This window comes from Microtus pennsylvanicus, chromosome 3 (assembly GCF_037038515.1).
Source record: "Microtus pennsylvanicus isolate mMicPen1 chromosome 3, mMicPen1.hap1, whole genome shotgun sequence".
Taxonomy (NCBI): domain Eukaryota; kingdom Metazoa; phylum Chordata; class Mammalia; order Rodentia; family Cricetidae; genus Microtus; species Microtus pennsylvanicus.
The window spans coordinates 69,920,838-69,939,610 of NC_134581.1; the positions used below are offsets into that span (position 1 = coordinate 69,920,838).

Sequence of the window (18,773 nt, forward strand, 5' to 3'; positions counted from 1 at the left end):
TTTTTTTCTTCGATCTCATCTTCTGAAGTATTTTTCTAGAAAGTTTCAACCACTGTCATTCACTAGGTTCTCAAAACTTTTAGCACCTTCCTGCTTCTAAGGATTAACTTTATTTTCAGTCCTTTTCTTTAAGAGATGTGTTATCATTTAATCATTTGCTAATCTTGAGAAATAATATAACTAGCCTGTACTTTCAGTTCATTTAACAGAATTTTATTGCAGATTGACCATGTGCAAGCTGCTGTTACTAGGTGCTCTGGGAGTTTGAATGTATGGAATGCCACCATGTTTCTCAGAGCTGTTCGGTAGAAGCAAAATAAGGCCAGAATCACCTGAGGTCTTGGGCAAGGGCAAGAGGCTCATCTGAATAGGGAGAGCTTCCTGGGAGAGATGACATTTAAAACAGATCTTCACGGAGGTGTGAGACTGATAAAGACATCATTCTGACTAGAAGGAGATACACACAAGGTGAACAGAAGTGCTCACATGGCCCACAGTAGGCTTTGTTCCTGTGAATTTAGTCCATTTGAACTGAAGGCTAAGAAAGTAAAAATTTGAAGTGGTAAGTGGAAACCATACTGTGAAGAGCTCTAAATGCCAAGGATGACTTATAAATAAGGAAGCAATAACAATCTTATGAAGGCCATAAGCCAGTTAGTACGGGAGCATTGGATAGGATAGCTTCTTAGGGAAGCGCTGCAGGAGATAGTTGCTTGTTTTGAGACAGAATCTCACTGGCTGGTCTTGAATTTGTTATATAGACCACGCTGGTCTCAAACTTAGAGACATCCACTTGCCTGTGCTTCCCAAGTACTAGGATTAAAGACATGTGCTACCATGCTCAGTCTGGGAAGAGCAGGAACTTCTGAAGAATACTTCTGAGATTCTTATGCTAATATGAGATGCAGGATGCTGAAGACTTATTGTGGTCCTAGTAGAAAGTGAGGGAGGGCTATGAAAGGTGGACCTGAGTGAGCTCAGCACTGACTAGAAAGCTCCCCTTAGTGGTGAAAGCGAGTCCCAGATTCTGTGCCTCACTTTACCTGTTCTAAAACAGGAATGACACTGAATGCTGTGACGAGATGAGCTGCCATCTGTGAAGCAAATGCCAAGTGTCTGTTCCACAGCAGAGTTAGAGTGACATTGTCCTTGAAGGCCTGAGGGCACAGTGAGGACATGGCTCAGTGCTAGGAAAGCAATGTGGTCTGAGAGATCTAGGACTCGTGTAGAGGCTGGGAATGGAGGACTGTCTTCCCATTAAGATGCCGGCCAGCATCTGTAAGTAGCACTCCCTGTTCAACAGAATCATAAACATACAGGAATATAAAATTTTACATTGATTCTACAGAAGATGAAAAATAAGGGAATAAAAGTTCTTGATTATCTAACATATTGTATCTTCTAAATAAAATAATGTATCAATAGAAACGTGAGGGAATAGTATACCAGTATAGCTCCAGATATTTGGATCAGAGTATTTCTGAGCACTTGAGAACTTTTAGAATTGATAACACTGCTTTTAAATAGGTTGGGAAAGGAAAAAGAACTCCTAAGCTGTGTTGATGATACTGAGCTATGGTGAGGCCCTTCCTACATACAAGTGTGGCCGGACAAAAAGATAGGAAGCAGGATGCCCCTAGTGCAGTAACATACTTTCTCAGCTAAGTTTCTTTATTCTTCTTAAATAGTCCACAAGTGGTAGGTGCCTATAATCCCGCACTATGGAGAGGAGACTGTGATGATGTGTGCTTGTAATCCTGCACTATGGAGAGGAGACTGTGATGGTGTGTGCTTGTAATCCTGCACTATGGAGAGGAGACTGTGATGGTGTGTGCTTGTAATCCTGCACTATGGAGAGGAGACTGTGATGGTGTGTGCTTGTAATCCTGCACTATGGAGAGGAGACTGTGATGGTGTGTGCTTGTAATCCTGCACTATGGAGAGGAGACTGTGATGGTGTGTGCTTGTAATCCTGCACTATGGAGAGGAGACTGTGATGATGTGTGCCTGTAATCCTGCACTATGGAGAGGAGACTGTGATGGTGTGTGCTTGTAATCCTGCACTATGGAGAGGAGACTGTGATGGTGTGTGCCTGTAATCCTGCACTATGGAGAGGAGACTGTGATGGTGTGTGCTTGTAATCCTGCACTATGGAGAGGAGACTGTGATGATGTGTGCCTGTAATCCTGCACTATGGAGAGGAGACTGTGATGGTGTGTGCTTGTAATCCTGCACTATGGAGAGGAGACTGTGATGATGTGTGCTTGTAATCCTGCACTATGGAGAGGAGACTCTGTGATTGTGGGTACCTGTAATCCTAGCCCAGTGAAGCCTGAGACGGGAGGATTCAAGGGCCAATGCCAGCTGGAACTCCAGAATAAGACTTTGTCTCCAATAAAAGAAAAAATTGTCAAGGAAAATGTGGTGTGCTTAATCTGATACAACTCAGTCCACCATAGAGAGTCAGAATTCTAGGGAGACAGGACCTTGTGATCAGATGTGGGCATCTCATTTCCAGTACAGTATTTTCAGGTAAGGCTTTGCCCACTCTTAGGTGGAAGGAACAGGTAAGAAACTGGAAAACTAGAAATCATACCTTTCAGTTCACTCTTTGATTGAAAAACTGGTGATGAGGTAAGAATGTACTAAATGTACTTTATTAGGAAATGAAAGTATTGCATGGTAGCCAAGAGATTCAATTGACTAATTGTTGAAAGAGAAAAAAGTACCCAAGACATAAGCCCAAAGAAGGATGGAAGAAAAGCTGCTCCGTTATCGTGCTCAGATGGTCTGTAGCATTATTTGTGGTGTTTCCCATATACTGTTGTTTTGTTCTTTTTTCATGCACTATATATGATGATATTAATATCAGAATATATCCTATATAAAGTATATTTAAGTATATACTTTAATACTTAAAAATTCAATTAAATACTTAAATATTCAAATGTTTGAAATGTACAGTAAGACCATACATACTCCTTCCTACTTAAAAATGACCAATTTAGCTGATCATGGTGTACATATTTAATCCCAGCATTTGGAGACAAAAGCTATTGGATCTCCATGAGTTCCAGGCTGGCCTAGTCTCCATAGCAAGTTCCAGGGCTACATGGATAGACCCTGTCTCAGAAACATACAAAAAAAAAAACCAACAACAAAAATCAGCTTAAAATTCCAACTGGAAGCAATGAAACACCAAAAGTGCATCCATCTTCCTGTCCAGTTGTTTTGTCCTTGGAGTCATTTTAAGACTGGAAGGGAAAGAGAGAATTAACATTGCTAAGCTGAGGGCTTCACATGTTACCTTTTGGTCTTAACTTCACTATGAAGTAGATATTACACTTATTTTTACAAATATAGAAAAGGTTCAGAGAAAGATTGCCTGATTAAAGCCATCGTACAATTAATAAGTGACAGAACCAACAATCAAGCCCACACCTTGAAAAAGAAATAGAATTTCATAGTTTTGTCCCTTTTATTTGTCTGATTTTAAAGTCACCATCCTTTATATCCTTGTAACTGTAGCAGGGCAAACAGAGGCTGTTCCTATTCCTGATATCGTCTGCAGTGACAGTTGTCCCCTTTGATGCTTCAGTGTCTGTTATGTTCAAGATATATCTAAGAAATGATTCTGCCAGTTCTTAAGGGCTGTGGATAGAAGGACCATCCAGGAGCTTCAGCAGTAAAATCCATCATGGCCAATTGTGAAAAGGAAAGGCTCTTTTAAATGATTTTTTAAAGAAGAGTATGATCCTTGTTTATTTAAAGCACTTAACAAAGGAGACAGAAGAATGGATGAACTACCCACAGGAAGCCAAGGGTGGTGGTGGCACCCTATACCCCAGAACTTAAGAGGTAGAAGCAGTAGCCCCAAGTTGATAAGAGAGAAAAGACAGACTAGACCGAGAGCTCTGTGTAGAAGGCTGGTTTCAGGAACAGGATTCTGTAGCAATGAGTGTTTCTTCAGACTGCATCTTTTCAAAGGAAGGGGATCTTCCTGTCACCTGAGTAACTGCTTCTCTCTCCTTCTTTTCATGAGAAGAAATAGGAAAAAAAAAAAAAAGACAGTTACTTCATGTACCTTCTTTATAGCTAGCTGTGGGGCTTGTGTGTATCTGGCCCTGGCTCATTGTTGAGTTCCTTTTTTTTTTTTTAATCTTTCAGTTAGTATATTTAAAGAAAGAAAAAAATAGAACTTTGTTGAATTGACAAAGATAATTCTTTGATTCCTTACAAAGGCTATCTAGATTGTTGCCTGTGTGAAAGGTATATCTCTCATTATGAGATAGGAACAAAATTCTGTACAATTTATTTCCGAATGTCTGATTATTGAGACTTAAATTAGTGCTTACCGTGCATGTGCATGCACACATACATACACACTCACAACCGAGTCTTCTGGAGTTCCAGTGAATAACACTTTATCTTTTAGTCACCTTAAGAAGACTTACTAGTTGTAAGAGACGTGTGCATGTGTATAGAACAAGAAGTAATAATGTTTCCACACTGTCTGTTCTTGCCATATTTTCAGGCACAAACTGTGGGACTCCCAGTGACCTTGCATTCACCGAACGTGAGACTGATGCGATCTACCCTCCTCCCACAGGCATCCAATGTGGAGGCCTTTTCATTCCCAACATCCAGCTGTCAAGCAGAAGCTGCCTTTATGGAGGAAGAGTGTGTCGACACTCCTAAGGTACAGCTGGTGTGCTTGAGATGCAGTGCAGAGTGGCTGGAGACTTGAGTTTGGAGTATAGTGTTGTAGTGTGGTTCTGCTGGATGTGCTTTGGTGAAGAACTCTATTAAAATGTTTAAAGATCAGCTCTCATCAATTCAGTAACAACTCTCAGGCCACAGAAGCCTCTACTTTTCCTTCCCTGACCAGTTCCTCTTCTCTCCCAGATCCTAAGATCTCTCGTAAGTGTTTTGGGTGCATAAGTGGAGGGGTAGGGTATGTTGGTTGATTTTAAAACAAAAGATCACCTTTTCTACTGATCACACTTTGTTATTGTTGCCTCTCTTCAGCGCAGCAAACTGTAAATACAAAGTGATAGGATCTCTTTTTGACTGAGCAGACATCCTTTTCGGTTCAGCTTGGGCATGCCTTAAGGGTTTAGTTTGTATTTGGTGCATTGTATAAAGTTGACTGTTAGGAAATGGAAGATAACTGCTTCTTTCATACAGTGGCTTTTTTCTGACTTCTAATATAAGTGGTATATACTCAGTACCAAGTGCAGTACATATGATCATATTAATAGAAGACTGTCATAAAATAGAGGCCTTGGAGTGTGCTAAACTGCTCTTTACTAAGCTGTGTGAATTTGGACAAGGTTACTCTCTTTCCTCTGTATAAACTAGGATACCCATTTTAGGAGACTGTTAGGAGAATTAAGTAAGATAATCTGTGTAGTTGAGGGTAGATTTTAAATAGTCAACAACTAGTTTTCCCATGTTTTATTTTAGCCTCTTTAGATAATAAAAACATGAATCAGTCATGAACTTGCCTAACAGCCTGCTAGACTGTGGTCTAACAAAAAGGATATTAGATGGAACTGAAACAGCATGCCAGCTGCTTAATAAATTGATAACATTGTCACATAAGTCAGAGTGAACCTCAGAAGAGGCAGAGGATTTAACTTTGTACTTGATCAGGAAAATTGGGGGTAACTCTCAGAGCTGGAGCTGCAGAGTCAAGAGAATCCACAGGTCTGGAAACGAGAATGGGACATCTTCAGTGAAGGGAAGAGCTGTTCAGAAGCAAGTTATAGGTAATCAGGTTCAACCAACTCGAGTAGTTTTTCAGTCTGAAGGAAAGGGCATGTAAAAGAAAACTGTAGAAGTAAAGATGTATGTGTTAGTTTTGAATAGCAAGCAAGCAGTTTAGGTCTCTGGGCAGTGTTCTAGGTGTGGAATGTGGTAAAGTATAGGTGAGTCAGCTGATAGGATAGTCAGCACAACTGAAGATTTCTGAGCAAGGAAACACTACATGCATCCTGTTCTTGGAAATTCTGCCTGAATGGTTCTCTAGCAAGCACAGGCTAGGGGACCAAAAAAAAGGTGGGGGGGGGGGGGTAAGCATGGTTCAGCAGGGCCTGAAATATGGGAATGACCATTGAAATGAGAGAAGAGGGGATGGTAGCAGTGGGGTTGAAAGGATAGAATTCCAAACCTCCAGCAATATTTTGAGCCTAGACAAATAGGAAATGCCATTCAGTTGAGACCTCTGGATGTCAGGCAGACTCCTAAGTTACACAAGCCTAGCTGGAGCACAGTGGCAGTGGCAGCTCCATGCCAGACTGTCAGAGCAGGTGTTAAGCCAAGTTGCTGAACAGGAATAATTACTGTCCAGCTCTAAAGATGAGTCTGCTTCCTCTGGACAGTCTGTTTTCTATGCCCTGTGTTTGCCTAGCATTACACATTAGTGATATATCCATGCTCAGCATTTAGACATAAATTAGGGCAGCATAATTCGTTTTTAAGATCTAATTCTCTTGAAGAAATTAAAATGCAGTGTGTTGAAGTCTTGTCTGTAAGGGCACCAGGCCCAAAACACAGATTGGGCACTGTCTGCTATAATATATAGGGCAAGCTATTTTTAAAGCTTGTGATTGTTACAGTTACTAGGAAACAGACAGGAAATGAATGGTTTTGCAAAAAATATAGACAGTTGCTAGATGGTATATTCTCATTTGTAGGAATAAGAGTGTCAATCTGAAACTGGCTCCCACTCTGGCAATGCCACCATAAATTCATACAAGCCATAAACATCCACAGGACTTACTGTGGATCGTTTATTATGTCCTTCTGGCTGCCTCTTTCTTTGAGGCCCATAATCAAATGCACACGCAAAAGAACCTTTTACTTCTTTTGTTCATATTGCTTCATATACATTCACTATAACCCAGCTGTTTTCTGAAAGAAATATCATAGCTGTATATAATGATAATTCCATTTCTGCTTGCAGTCAAGGACTAGTACTGTACATTTTTTTAAACATCACCTCTCCTTCCCTTAATTGTTAGGAAAATCTCTTAAGGAGTCTGTCTTGAAACTTTGACTTGGGATTTCTGGGGCAGGAGGGGAAGGCATCTTTCTGAGAAGTAACTGAAACCCTAAGGACATAGGGCCCATAGAGGAAAGACAGTTGCACAAACTGTAGAATAAATCTCCCGTGTACACACATTTCAGTCCATGTGGAACACTATTAGAGACTGGAATAAAAAGATTTCCAAGTTCACACCTTCAGTAGCTGGTTGACGAGGAACCCATGAGATAAACCTTGCAAATGCAAGTGTGGTGGAGACATCCTGTGTCTAATTGCACCTTAATACCTACACCATGAAAGTGGGACATATGAGAGAAGACTGGAAAAGTAAACACTCCTGAATCTTATTAGTGTTAACCTCTAGAGGCTTTAGGGGAGAAATTTCACTTTCACTTCTGAATTTAAAATTTCAAATTACAATTTGAAATAAAAATAAATAAAACTAGTCATAATCATGCATGATAATATGAAGAGAATAAAGATAAAATTAATTTAGCTATAATCTCACTACTCAAAGATAACCCATTTGATGTCATACTATAAATTGGTGGGTAAGATGTAAGACTCAGTAAATGGGAAGAGTCTTAAAATTATTCTCTGTTGTGTGTAATTCTATATCTTCTATATCTTATGAGAATTTTTCCATGTCATGAAGTAGTATTTGTAGGCATAAGCTTTAACAATTATGTACTCTGTTGCTTTATACATCTCTTTAGCTGAATGCTTTAGCAGGCTTTTTCTTTTGTGCCACCAACCAACTCCCAAATCATGACATGGAAACTTATTATTAGTTATGAATGCTCGGCATTAGCTTAGGCTCATTTCTTGCTAGTTTTTTAACTTACCCTGTTTCTCTTCATCAACATTTTGTCTCGGGGCTTTTTATCTTTTTCTTTCTTTCTATATGGCTTGTTTTCCTGCTTCTCAAGTCTGACTGGCAGCTGCCTGGCTTCTGACCCTGTGCGTGTTCCTCTCTTTCTCCCTCATTCTCTTCTCTTCCCTCTTTTTATACTTAAGGCTAGAGATCTCCTCTTATTTGTTCTTCCTGCCCACCAACCCCACCTTTTCTGCCTAGCTATTAGCCAATCAGCTTTTTATTAGGCCAATCAGATGCCTTTGGCAGGCAAGGTGAAACAAATGCAACACATATTTACATAATTAAACAAATGCAGCATAAACAAATGTAACACACTTTCACATAGTCAAAGTAATATTCTGTGGTTGGAGGCTGCTCGTTTGTTCCCTGCCACCCAGACCCAAAATAATCACACAGAAACTATATTAATTAAAACACTGCTTGGCCAATCATCACTTAGGCATATTGTTAGCTAGCTCTCATATCTTAAATTAACCCATTTCTATTAATCTGTGCATCACCATGAGGTTGTGGTCTACCGGCAAGGTTCCATCAAGTTCCCATGGGCATTGTTCTCCTTTGACGGCTACATGGCATCTCTCTGACTCCACCTACTTTCTCCAGCATTTAGTTTAGTTTTAAACCTAGCTCTGTTCTGCCCTGCTGTAGGCCCAAGTAGCTTCTTTATTCATTAACCAATAAATTAATAAATTGAATAAATTCATTAACCACTGTAAAAACAAATGTAACACTGATGTAGGAGGGTCTTCTATCTATCTGTTGTTTCATTGGTTAATTAATAAAGAAAACTGCTTGGTCTGATAGGTTAGAACATAGGTGGGTGGAGTAAACAGAACTGAGTGCTGGGAAGAAGGCAATGAGGCAGACGCTATAGCTCTCCTCTCCAAGATGGACGCAGGTTAAGATCCTTCCCGGTAAGCCACCACCTCGTGGTGCAACACAGATTATTAGAAATGGGTTAATCAAGATGTGAGAATTAGCCAGTAAGAGGCTAGAGCTAATGGGCCAAGCAGTGTTTAAAAGAATACAGTTTCTGTGTAATTATTTTGGGTAAAGCTAGCCAGGTGGCAGAACGCAGCCCCCCCCCTTATCACTACATAACACATCTTTGCTTGGTTAACCTAATATTCTACAGCAAAACACCTCTTGTTGAACACAGTTATTTCCTTTATCTTGCAGCCTTAAATAGGTTGATGATAGTTAATTTTAGGTCCAAATCTGTAACTACTCTGCCCTGATACTTAAGTACACATTTCTTTTTTTGTTTGTTTGTTTGGACAAAGTTATTCATTTATTTATTTATTAAAGATTTCTGTCTCTTCCCCACCACCTCCTCCCATTTTCCTCCCCCTCCCCCAATCAAGTCCCACTCCCTCGTCAGCCCAAAGAGCAATCAGGGTTCCCTGCCCTGTGGGAAGTCCAAGGACCACCCACCTCCATCCAGGTCTAGTAAGGTGAGCATCCAAACTGCCTAGGCTCCCACAAAGCCAGTACGTGGGGCACCGGACAGAAATCTCAAGGTCCAAATCAGGAGCAGAAGGAGAGAGAGCACGAGCAAGGAACTCAGGACCGCGAGGGGTGCACCCACACACTGAGACAATGGGAATGTTCTACTGGGAACTCACCAAGGCCAGCTGGCCTGGGTCTGAAAAAGCCTGGGATAAAACCGGACTCGCTGAACATAGCGGACAATGAGGACTACTGAGAACTTAAGTACACATTTCTAAGCCAAGTGTTAGTGCACATATAGCCAGGACTTAGTAGAATGGGGCAAAAGAACAGAAGTACAGAGGCACTTGGGGCTCTATAGCAAAGCACCGGCTTTAAAAAGAATTTTCTAGCATTGTAATTCCTTTCTTTCCTTCTTCACCTGTTTAATTTGACTCAAGTCAGGGGGGAGAAAGTGTTGTAACATTATTCTTATGCTTTGTTATTGAAAAGCACTCCCCTTTGTTTAAAAAAAAAATATCAACAAAGTGTATTGAGCTGTAAAGGAACTATTATTTTTTTTCTGAATTATATTAGCTGATTCTCCCAACAACTTTACAACTATTTTACAAATGAAAAAAAAAAGAGCTTAATTGGAGCCTAAGCAACTGACTTGCAAGTGACGAAGCTTAGCACCTGCTCAGCATGTGCCCCATTTGCCAGGCACATGGAATGCAATGGAATAAGGTCCATTTCTCTCTTCCAACTCACTGGCTTATATTATGCTTGGTGCACTGTATGGACCTGCTCACCTGCCCATGAAATACCATAAGCTGCATAGCTTAAACAACAGAAATTTTGTTTCTCATAGTTCTGGATGCCAGAAGGCAAGATAGAGTTAGTTCCAGCTGTTTCTAAAGAAGTCTCCCTCCTGTTTTTAGACAGTCACCTTCTCACTCTGTCTTGAGACATCACACAGCCTTTCCTGTGTGTCAAGGGGTAACTGAGAACAAACTCTCTGATGTTTTTTCTTTTTCACTTTTTTTGAGACAGGATCTCACTGTGAAGCCAAGGCTGGCCTCAGACACTTAACCCTCTTGCCTTAGCCTCCTGAGTGCTGGGATTATAGGTATGTACCACCATACCTGGCTTTGTTTGTTTGTGCCCTTTCTTATTTTATTTTTTTAAATGTGTTTTATTTTGAATTGTGGGTATGTGTCTGTGGGTATGTACATGTGAGTGTTGGTGCCCACAGAGGCGAGAGGTATCAAATTCCCTAGCGCTGGAGTTACAGGTGGTTGTGAGCATCTTGAGTGCCGGGAAGCAAACTTGGATCATCACAGTATGCATCTTAGCTGCTGATCTTTCTCTCTGGCCCTCAATGTGCCTTTTCTTACAGAGATGCTAATCCTATTGGGCCAGGGCTTTGCTCACTTACAGGCCCCATCTCCAAATATAGTCACCTTGGGAATTAAGGTCAACATACCAATTTAGAAAGGCAGGTTCGAAGGCTTTCTGAGTCAGTGCTGGGGCCTCTGAGAGCTTTGACTGCTGTATGTATATCATCTATTGCACATGAAGTCTCTGGAAAAGAAAGGGTTAGAAACTATACATTTTGCCCACATCTTGAAATCCTCTCATTTAATCTGTCTAGAGTATTTCTAGAGCATAAATTCTTATTTGTAGCAGCTATGTCATTTATGTAGATTAACCCAGCATTTTAGTCATACATCCTTGTAGACTGTCTTAGTATATGGGTGAGGGGCTTTGAAGTTTGAGTTCTGCTCCATTCTTGCTCTCAGGAAGATGATGAAATACACTAAAGAGGAAAACTTATCTGGGTTATTTTACAGTCAAGTCCCTGGGCAAATTAGCATGGTTGCTGTCCTGGTTAGTTTTTTGTCAACTTGACCTTGTGTCAAGTCATTTGGTAAGAGGGAACCTCAGTTGAGAAATGCCCACACCAGATTGACCTTTGGAACATTTTCTTATTAATGATTGATGGAGGAAAGCCCAGCTCACTGGAGGCAGTCCCACCCCTGGGTTGGTGATCTTGGATGTTATAAGAAAGTAGGCTGAGCACACCATGGGAGCAAACCAGCAAGCAACATTCCACTGTGGCTTCTTTTTGAGTTCCTGCCTTCAGGTTCCTGCTCTGGCTTCCCTCAGTGGACCATGCCCTGGGATATATAAGCCAAATAAATCCTTCCCTCCCAAGATATTTTTGGTCATGTTTTAATCACAGTAATAAAAATTCTAGCTAAGTATGATGGTCAGCTGCTTCAGGAAACCTACTCATGGCCAGAGATGCTTACCCATAACTGTCCCCAGATGAAAAGTCTTCAGTGAAAAACCCAGCCATTGTTTTATATCTGGAAGAGACTTTATTCAGACATATTTCCTCTTCTGGTTTAGATGAGATAATAAGGTTATATGGTGACAGTTTACAAATTCATAGGAAGCTGGCTTGTTTGACTAAGTCAGGAAAAGGTAACATCTATGCTGAGGGAAAGAGCTTGCTTACACCACGGGAGGTGAGAAGTACATTTGACAAAGGCTGCACATGTAAGGGTGCTGAGTAGATAATTGCTTTAAAAGGTCTTGAGAGCCTTAGCAAGCTGACAGTGGACTGCTAAGGAGTCTAGAGTACGAGTTGTTGGTCATTCTTTCTTGTAAGAAAACTATTAAATATAAAAGATACACGTATCTGGCCTGGGCCAAGAAGAGAATGACAGCTGCTGGCCAGATTTCAGAAATCCTGCTTTCTGTACCATGAGAAGATTGGTGTGATCTGGGGAGAAAGCATCAGCTACCTTACCAGCATGAAAGCTCTCCCCTCAGATGCTTGTGGAATCAGCTCCTCCAAGCAAACAAAGCTCTGAGTCACCCTACTCCCTCTCCATAAAAAGGACCTTGCAATGCCTTCTGCAACTGCCTTAAGAGGAAAGCCTCCTGTGCCTGGTATAGGGCAGTTCCACGTCACTTCTCACATATATGAGCTGCCTCTGCCTCAGTGGAAACAATAGTTCTACCCAGTGGGTTCCAATTGAAAGTACCACAGAGAACTGACTCCTTTGCGGGCTGCTCCTGAGCAGCTATTCATAGGAGAAAGCAGATTGATTTCCACAGGGGAATAGTTAAAGTAATGAGGTAAATAATTGCCTGCTCTTTGGGGCTTTTACCAGCCAGAACTTGAAACCACAACTCCCCTTTGTCTGCTGTTTTGCTGCCCATTAGGTGGTTTGCTTGGCAACTGTGGGAAGGCAGTGTGCTCATTCAGGATCTGTGCCGAGCTCTCCCTATGGGATAGGCCCGTAGATGGTGTGTGAACTGCTAGTGGGTGAGGATTCCGTGCGCTGGGGCTTATTAACCTCTGCTGGAATTAGGAGCCGTGAGTCATTTGTTATTCTATAATGGAAGGTCTTGGCTGTTTGCCATTTGAATTTTTTCAGTCTTTTTTGTGGTATCTGTCTGTCTACAAAAAATTCTTACTTTCCATTCCTTAGGCACATTTGAATCAATTTAAAAACAAAATATCAAATAGATCAGTACTTAAGGTATGAACATAAAAGTATACCCAGAATCAGTATGTTTTGTGGTTGAGAATTAGAATGTCAGTGACTATTCTCTCAGCTATGAGACATTTGCTCTAGAAGTAAAAAGGAGCTCATCTTCCTCTTCTGTTTTCCTTATTTAAAAAATAATAATAACTGGTAAGCCTTAAGCCAGCACATTCTATTCATCTGTAAACCACTGGAAGAGTGGTTATTGTAACAGTGATGACTCAGAGTAACCTGGTGGCAGTGCCAGTCTGGGTCTCTGCGCATTGTAGTTGACTTGCCTTCATTTCTTATGGCTGTGCTGCCATTGCAAGTAAATGCATACACTTTAATATTTTACTTTATTTCTCATTTGCCTTAATTAAGTCTTGGACTATTTTTCTGTTGTGGGTGTTCCTCAGAGAGCAGCAACTGAGTTTCCTCTCACACTGACAGGTGAATGGCTGTCTGCTTGACCCTGTGCCGCCTGTCCTGGTGAGAAAGGGATGCCAGTCACTGCCCAGCAATATGATGGAGACCTCCATTGATGAAGGCTTGGAGACAGAAGGAGAGGTTGAGGAAGACCCCAGTCAGGCCTTTGAAGCTTTCCAGGCCACACGGAGTGGGCAGCGACGGCACACTCTGTCAGAAGTGACTAACCAATTGGTTGTCATGCCCGGGGCAGGTATGGTATCCACCAAGTTAAACCCTTACAGCATCATTTCATACTTCATGCATTAAGAAATAGCAGCCAGCCGGATGGTGGTAGCACACACCTTTAATCCCAGCACTCAGGAGGCAGAAGCAGGAGGATCTCTCTGAGTTCAAGGCCAGCCTTATCTACAAGAGCTAGTTCCAGGAGAGGCTCCAAAGTGACACAGAAACCCTGTCTTGAAAGGAAAAAAGAAAAGAAAAGAAAGAAAGAAATAGTGGTCATGCTCACCAAGTTCTGAATTTCATCCATAGTCCCTTCCTTTACAGAGCAGATGCCATGGACTGTGGATCAGGTCTACTCAGCAGCTGATAGAAATTAAAAGGCAATGTCTCTGAGTTGACAGTGTACTTATGGCTGTCTTCAAGATCTTATAACTATAGTTTCCATACGGTTTTCCTCACCAAATTTGAAGATGGTTAAACTAACCAGTAAAAGCATTCTGGAAAGATGGAGGATGGTTTGTGGTGTTGGACTGTTCTTGAGCATGTTAGGCAGCTCTTCTGCCCCTGAGTTACACTTAGGATCACCAGCCCTGATAGGAATTTTTGTTTTAGGTGAGTTTTCTGTTTTCTAAACTTGTGAGTACTCCAGTCGTCTTGCCCATCCTGAAAGATTGCAGCTGTCAAGACTAGAGTCTGCCATTTTGTCTTGCTATTTGTCAGTGTGTTTAAAGAAGTTCTATCGGTTTAGGTAGTATCTGTTTTACTTTTTTCTACAGGGAAAATTTTCTCTATGAGTGACAACCCCTCCCTTGACAGTGTGGACTCTGAGTACGATATGGGGTCTGCTCAGAGAGACCTGAACTTCCTGGAAGACAGCCCTTCCCTGAAGGACATCATGTTAGCTAACCAGTCTTCACCCCGCATAGCATCTCCTTTCATAAGCCTCAGACCTACCAACCCAGCCATGCAGGCTCTGAGCTCTCAGAAACGTGAGGTCCACAATCGGTCCCCCGTGAGCTTCCGAGAAGGGCGCAGGGCATCAGACACTTCCCTTACCCAAGGTAAGTGCTTTCTTTTCTGGCTTTGAAAACTTGAACCAGAGATATGGAAGAAGGTTGTTGTCTTGCTGGTGTGAATGTATAACTAAAAGGCTTATTTTGCTTTGTAAACTGTTTGATGTTTGTACTTTGCAGGAATTGTAGCATTTAGACAACATCTTCAGAATCTTGCTAGAACCAAAGGAATTCTGGAGTTGAACAAAGTACAGTTGCTCTATGAACAAATAGGATCAGAGGCAGACCCTAACTTAGCATCAGCTGCTCCTCAGCTCCAAGACCTCTCAAGCAGTTGTCCTCAGGTGAGTGTCCAGGCTCTTCCGAGCGCCACACTTGTCCCACGGATGTGTGGTTTTCAGTTAGAGAGTATCCTCCTAGACCTAACTAAGCTAGCTTTATGGGAAATCCCAAGGTCTCAGAGATTTTCATGCTGCTCCCAGATGCTCAGCACCAGACAGAGGCCTATAGACTCAATGTGGTTTGGGTTCAGAAAGCAGGCTGATTATATATGGACGACTCATTCTCCCTTCACCACACACACACACACACACTGATGATGATGAACATCAGCCAGTTGAGAAGCTTCTTGCCACTACTTTTGATGTGAAATCACTATTAAATACGAAGATTAGTCACATTAAAAATATAACAAATGAGGCTGGAGAGATGGCTCAGTGGTTAAGAGCATTGCCTTCTCTTTAAAAGGTCCTGAGTTCAATTCCCGGCAACCACATGGTGGCTCACAACCATCTGTAATGAGATCTGGTGCCCTCTTCTGGCCTGCAGACATACACACAGACAGAATATTGTGACATAAGAAAAATACAACAAATGTTGCTATTATTTGAGCCAATGTTCAGTGCATCAAAGATAGTATCATCTTCTGGGCTCACATGTAGATAAGCACCTTCTTATGATACCAGGCAGGTGCTTCTGTTCTAATCTAATACTGACTAGGTAGTAGTTGTTAACTTTGTATAGATTCTCTGAAAGTGGCCTTCAAGCTACTAGTTAGGTAAAAGCTTTGGGGTATTAGGTCATGTGGAGCCCGGATTCCACATTTGCAAAGGTGCTTAAACTATAAACTAAGACTTCCTCACATAGAAATTGAAATGTCCACTGCCTTGATCCTTAGGAGGAAGTCTCTCAGCAGCAGGAAAGTGTCTCTACACTCACTGCCAGCATGCATCCTCAACTTTCTCCACAGCAGAGCTTGGAAACCCAGTACCTTCAGCATCGACTCCAGGTGGGCTCCTTCATGCTCTAGGTTTATCTCACTTTGTCACAGAAACCTGGTTTGCATTATTTAAGGTGACTGCTTTATCCCTTATAGGCAAGTAGATTTAACCCTACATGAGTAGTTTCTAGAAACATGTTCAGACTTAGCTTTATGTCCTGTGCTGGCAGTAGGAAAGGATATACCACTGAATGCTAGAAAAGAGAGACGTGGCTTGTTTCTAATTCTATATTTGTGAATATTAAGATGGGATCTCTAATATACAAAATGCTAACAAGGCTGTCTACATTGGTGCATGAAGATCCTAAGAAATGGTACAACATAGATCCCATTCAGAATGAGTCACTCTGCAGGCACTAGGTTTCTCATTGTTCTCCATGAACTTCCTTGTCCTGGAGGAATTGCAGAAGTAGGAAACAACTAGGCTAGCACTAGACGCCAAGGTCTGCTGACCTGGTGCTCTTCCAGGGTCTTAGTGCACAGTGCAGTGCCTTCACTCTGGATTCTGGAGGCCACATCTGGATTTACCATCCAGACAAGCATCCAAAGGATACACATGAGCTGCATTCAACTGACAGCATATGGTTAATTAAGATCTTGTTGCTTTTCTGATCTTCCAGAAGCCCAGTCTTCTGCCAAAGGCCCAGAATACTTGTCCAATATATTGTAAAGAACCACCTCGGAGCCTGGAACAGCAGCTACAGGAACATAGGTAAGGAAGTTTTTGGCTAGTAAAGTCAGTTGTTTTCATAGCATCCTGGAGAATGGTATATTGTCCTTTTCCTTCTAGTTGCTTCTCCTAGGACCATGCACGGGCACGTGGTCATTTTCTGTTCAGACATGGTGTTAATGAGGCTGTTGAGAATCCTAGAGTATAAGCCTGTCAGACTACGGTGACCCCCTATGTACTTTGCCATTTGTATTTATCTGGGATATGATCAGTCCTAAGATTTCAGAAGCAGTGACCTAAAGCAGTTGGTTACGCTGATGAGGCTTTCCCCTTGGTGGTGTTCGTGCCTGCTGGCCCCACTAGTAGAAGCTGCTTGGCTAAGATAAAATTGCCCTAATCATCACCCCACCTACTCACAGAAGCCAAGATGTTACCTTTTTTTGAGCAATCTTCATGAGTAATTGGCCTCTCTAGAGCAAGAAACTTGAGAGAAAATGCATCAGTGCTCACTTGAGAGGAGTCAGTCAAATAGGGGCAAATGCACAGTAGTGAATTCTTACTCTGAGTGGAAAAGAGATGAGGGTGTCGCATGTGATGGAGCATGCCTGGAATTCCTAGCACTAGGTCAGGAAGATCACAAATTTGAGGTCAGCCTGAACTATATAGAAGATTCTCAGAAATAAAAACAGAAAAGAAAGGGAAAGAGAAGTTAATGCCTGGTATTGAATTTACATTGAAATTACATTCACTTGAGATGTAAAATGCTTTTTCGGTGTTGCCAATTTAGGCTCCAACAGAAGCGACTCTTCCTCCAGAAGCAGTCTCAGCTACAAGCGTATTTTAATCAGATGCAGATAGCCGAGAGCTCCTACCCTCGACCAAATCAGCAGCTGGCTCTTCCCCATCAGGAGACTTCACCGCCATCCCAGCAGCCCCCACCATTCAGCCTGACCCAACCCCTGAGCCCAGTCCTCGAGCCCTCTTCTGAGCAGATGCAATTTAGCCCTTTCCTCAGCCAATACCCAGAGATGCAGTTGCAGCCCCTGCCCTCCACACCCAGCCCCCGGGCTCCACATCCCTTACCCTCACAATTGCAGCAGCCACCCCCACCGCCTCCTCCTCCTCCACCTCAGCAGCCAGGAGCTGCTCCAACCCCCTTACAGTTCTCCTATCAGACTTGCGAGCTGCCAAGCACCACCTCCTCTGCACCAGACTACCCTGCTCCCTGTCACTATCCTGTGGATGGAGCCCAGCAGAGCAACCTCACAGGCGCGGACTGTCCCAGGAACTCAGGACTTCAGGAGACCCCATCTAGCTATGACCCGCTGGCCCTCTCTGAGCTCCCTGGACTCTTTGATTGTGAAATGCTAGAAGCTGTGGATCCACAACACAATGGGTATGTCCTGGTGAATTAATCTCAGCACAGAAAGGAAGGTGGCTCTAGTGAAGGCAGGCTGTTTATCTTTTTATTCCAGCCTTTTAAAGCTTATTTTTTTCCCTTTTCCCTGGTAGGAAAAAAATCAAGTTCCCAACTGGAATCAGGGTGTGACTGGGGTAGATGTTCCTCCTGGCTCTGCCCCACCACAAGATTGTCTGTGGCAAGGGCTGAAGCACATGCCCTTCGATAAAGTGGAACACACTCTCAGGGGGCTACCAAGAAATGTTCGTATAAAATGACAACATACAGACCTAGGTTTTACACCAATTTATTTCCAAGGAAAGCCTTGGTAAAAGCAGTAAAAATGTGTATGTTGCATATACACACATAGGGTAAAGGAATAGGCAGCACATTTCACTAAAGCCAAGCAATAGCAAAGTACTTCAAGGCATGCCAAGAGTACATCATGAGATCTGATGCGCAGGGAAGAAAAGAGAGTTGTTCATTGTTGTAAAATCCTAAGTTCTTAGCTGTTGATGCAAGATGTCGCAGAATAGTGGGGCCTGAGGTGTTTCGGGGACACTAAGCTGACACTGACCCCCTGAAACCTGCAGTCATCTCTCTGGGAACACTTGATAATGCCTTTTCAAAAGTGCCCCTGGGTGGCTAAGTATTAAAGTGCTCAGGACTCCAAAGCTCTCACCTGTAGAGACAACAGGAGACCTGTCACAGTAGAGACTAAAGCAGAATCCAGAAAGCGTCAGGAACTCAGGCCCGAGCTGGGAAGCCAGGCTCTTCCTGCACAGCCTCCTGTCTGCTACCCTGTAGTAACCCCTCTGTCTCTCCGCTCCGTGTTGTTAGGAGCTTATGGAGCTTTGCATAG

At 42.4% G+C, this 18,773-nt stretch overlaps 1 protein-coding gene across 5 annotated transcripts in view; it reads left to right on the forward strand.

Moving 5' to 3' along the window:
• The window catches only part of Sik2 (salt inducible kinase 2), a 109,471-nt gene that overhangs the window by 85,703 nt on the left and 4,995 nt on the right, over positions 1 to 18,773 (forward strand). For 3 of the 5 annotated variants that reach the window (XR_012910024.1, XM_075965924.1, XM_075965923.1), the window contains exons 9-15: positions 4,536 to 4,700; positions 13,350 to 13,578; positions 14,327 to 14,611; positions 14,744 to 14,907; positions 15,741 to 15,851; positions 16,463 to 16,554; positions 17,300 to 17,908. Coding sequence is in view for 4 of the 5 variants with exons in the window: in XM_075965924.1 (XP_075822039.1) it covers positions 4,536 to 4,700; positions 13,350 to 13,578; positions 14,327 to 14,611; positions 14,744 to 14,907; positions 15,741 to 15,851; positions 16,463 to 16,554; positions 17,300 to 17,908 (1,655 nt within the window). In the remaining variant the exon portion in view is untranslated. The remainder of the gene's footprint in view (positions 1 to 4,535; positions 4,701 to 13,349; positions 13,579 to 14,326; positions 14,612 to 14,743; positions 14,908 to 15,740; positions 15,852 to 16,462; positions 16,555 to 17,299; positions 17,909 to 18,773) is intronic. The other 2 variants (XM_075965926.1, XM_075965925.1) reach the window with 1 other exon arrangement.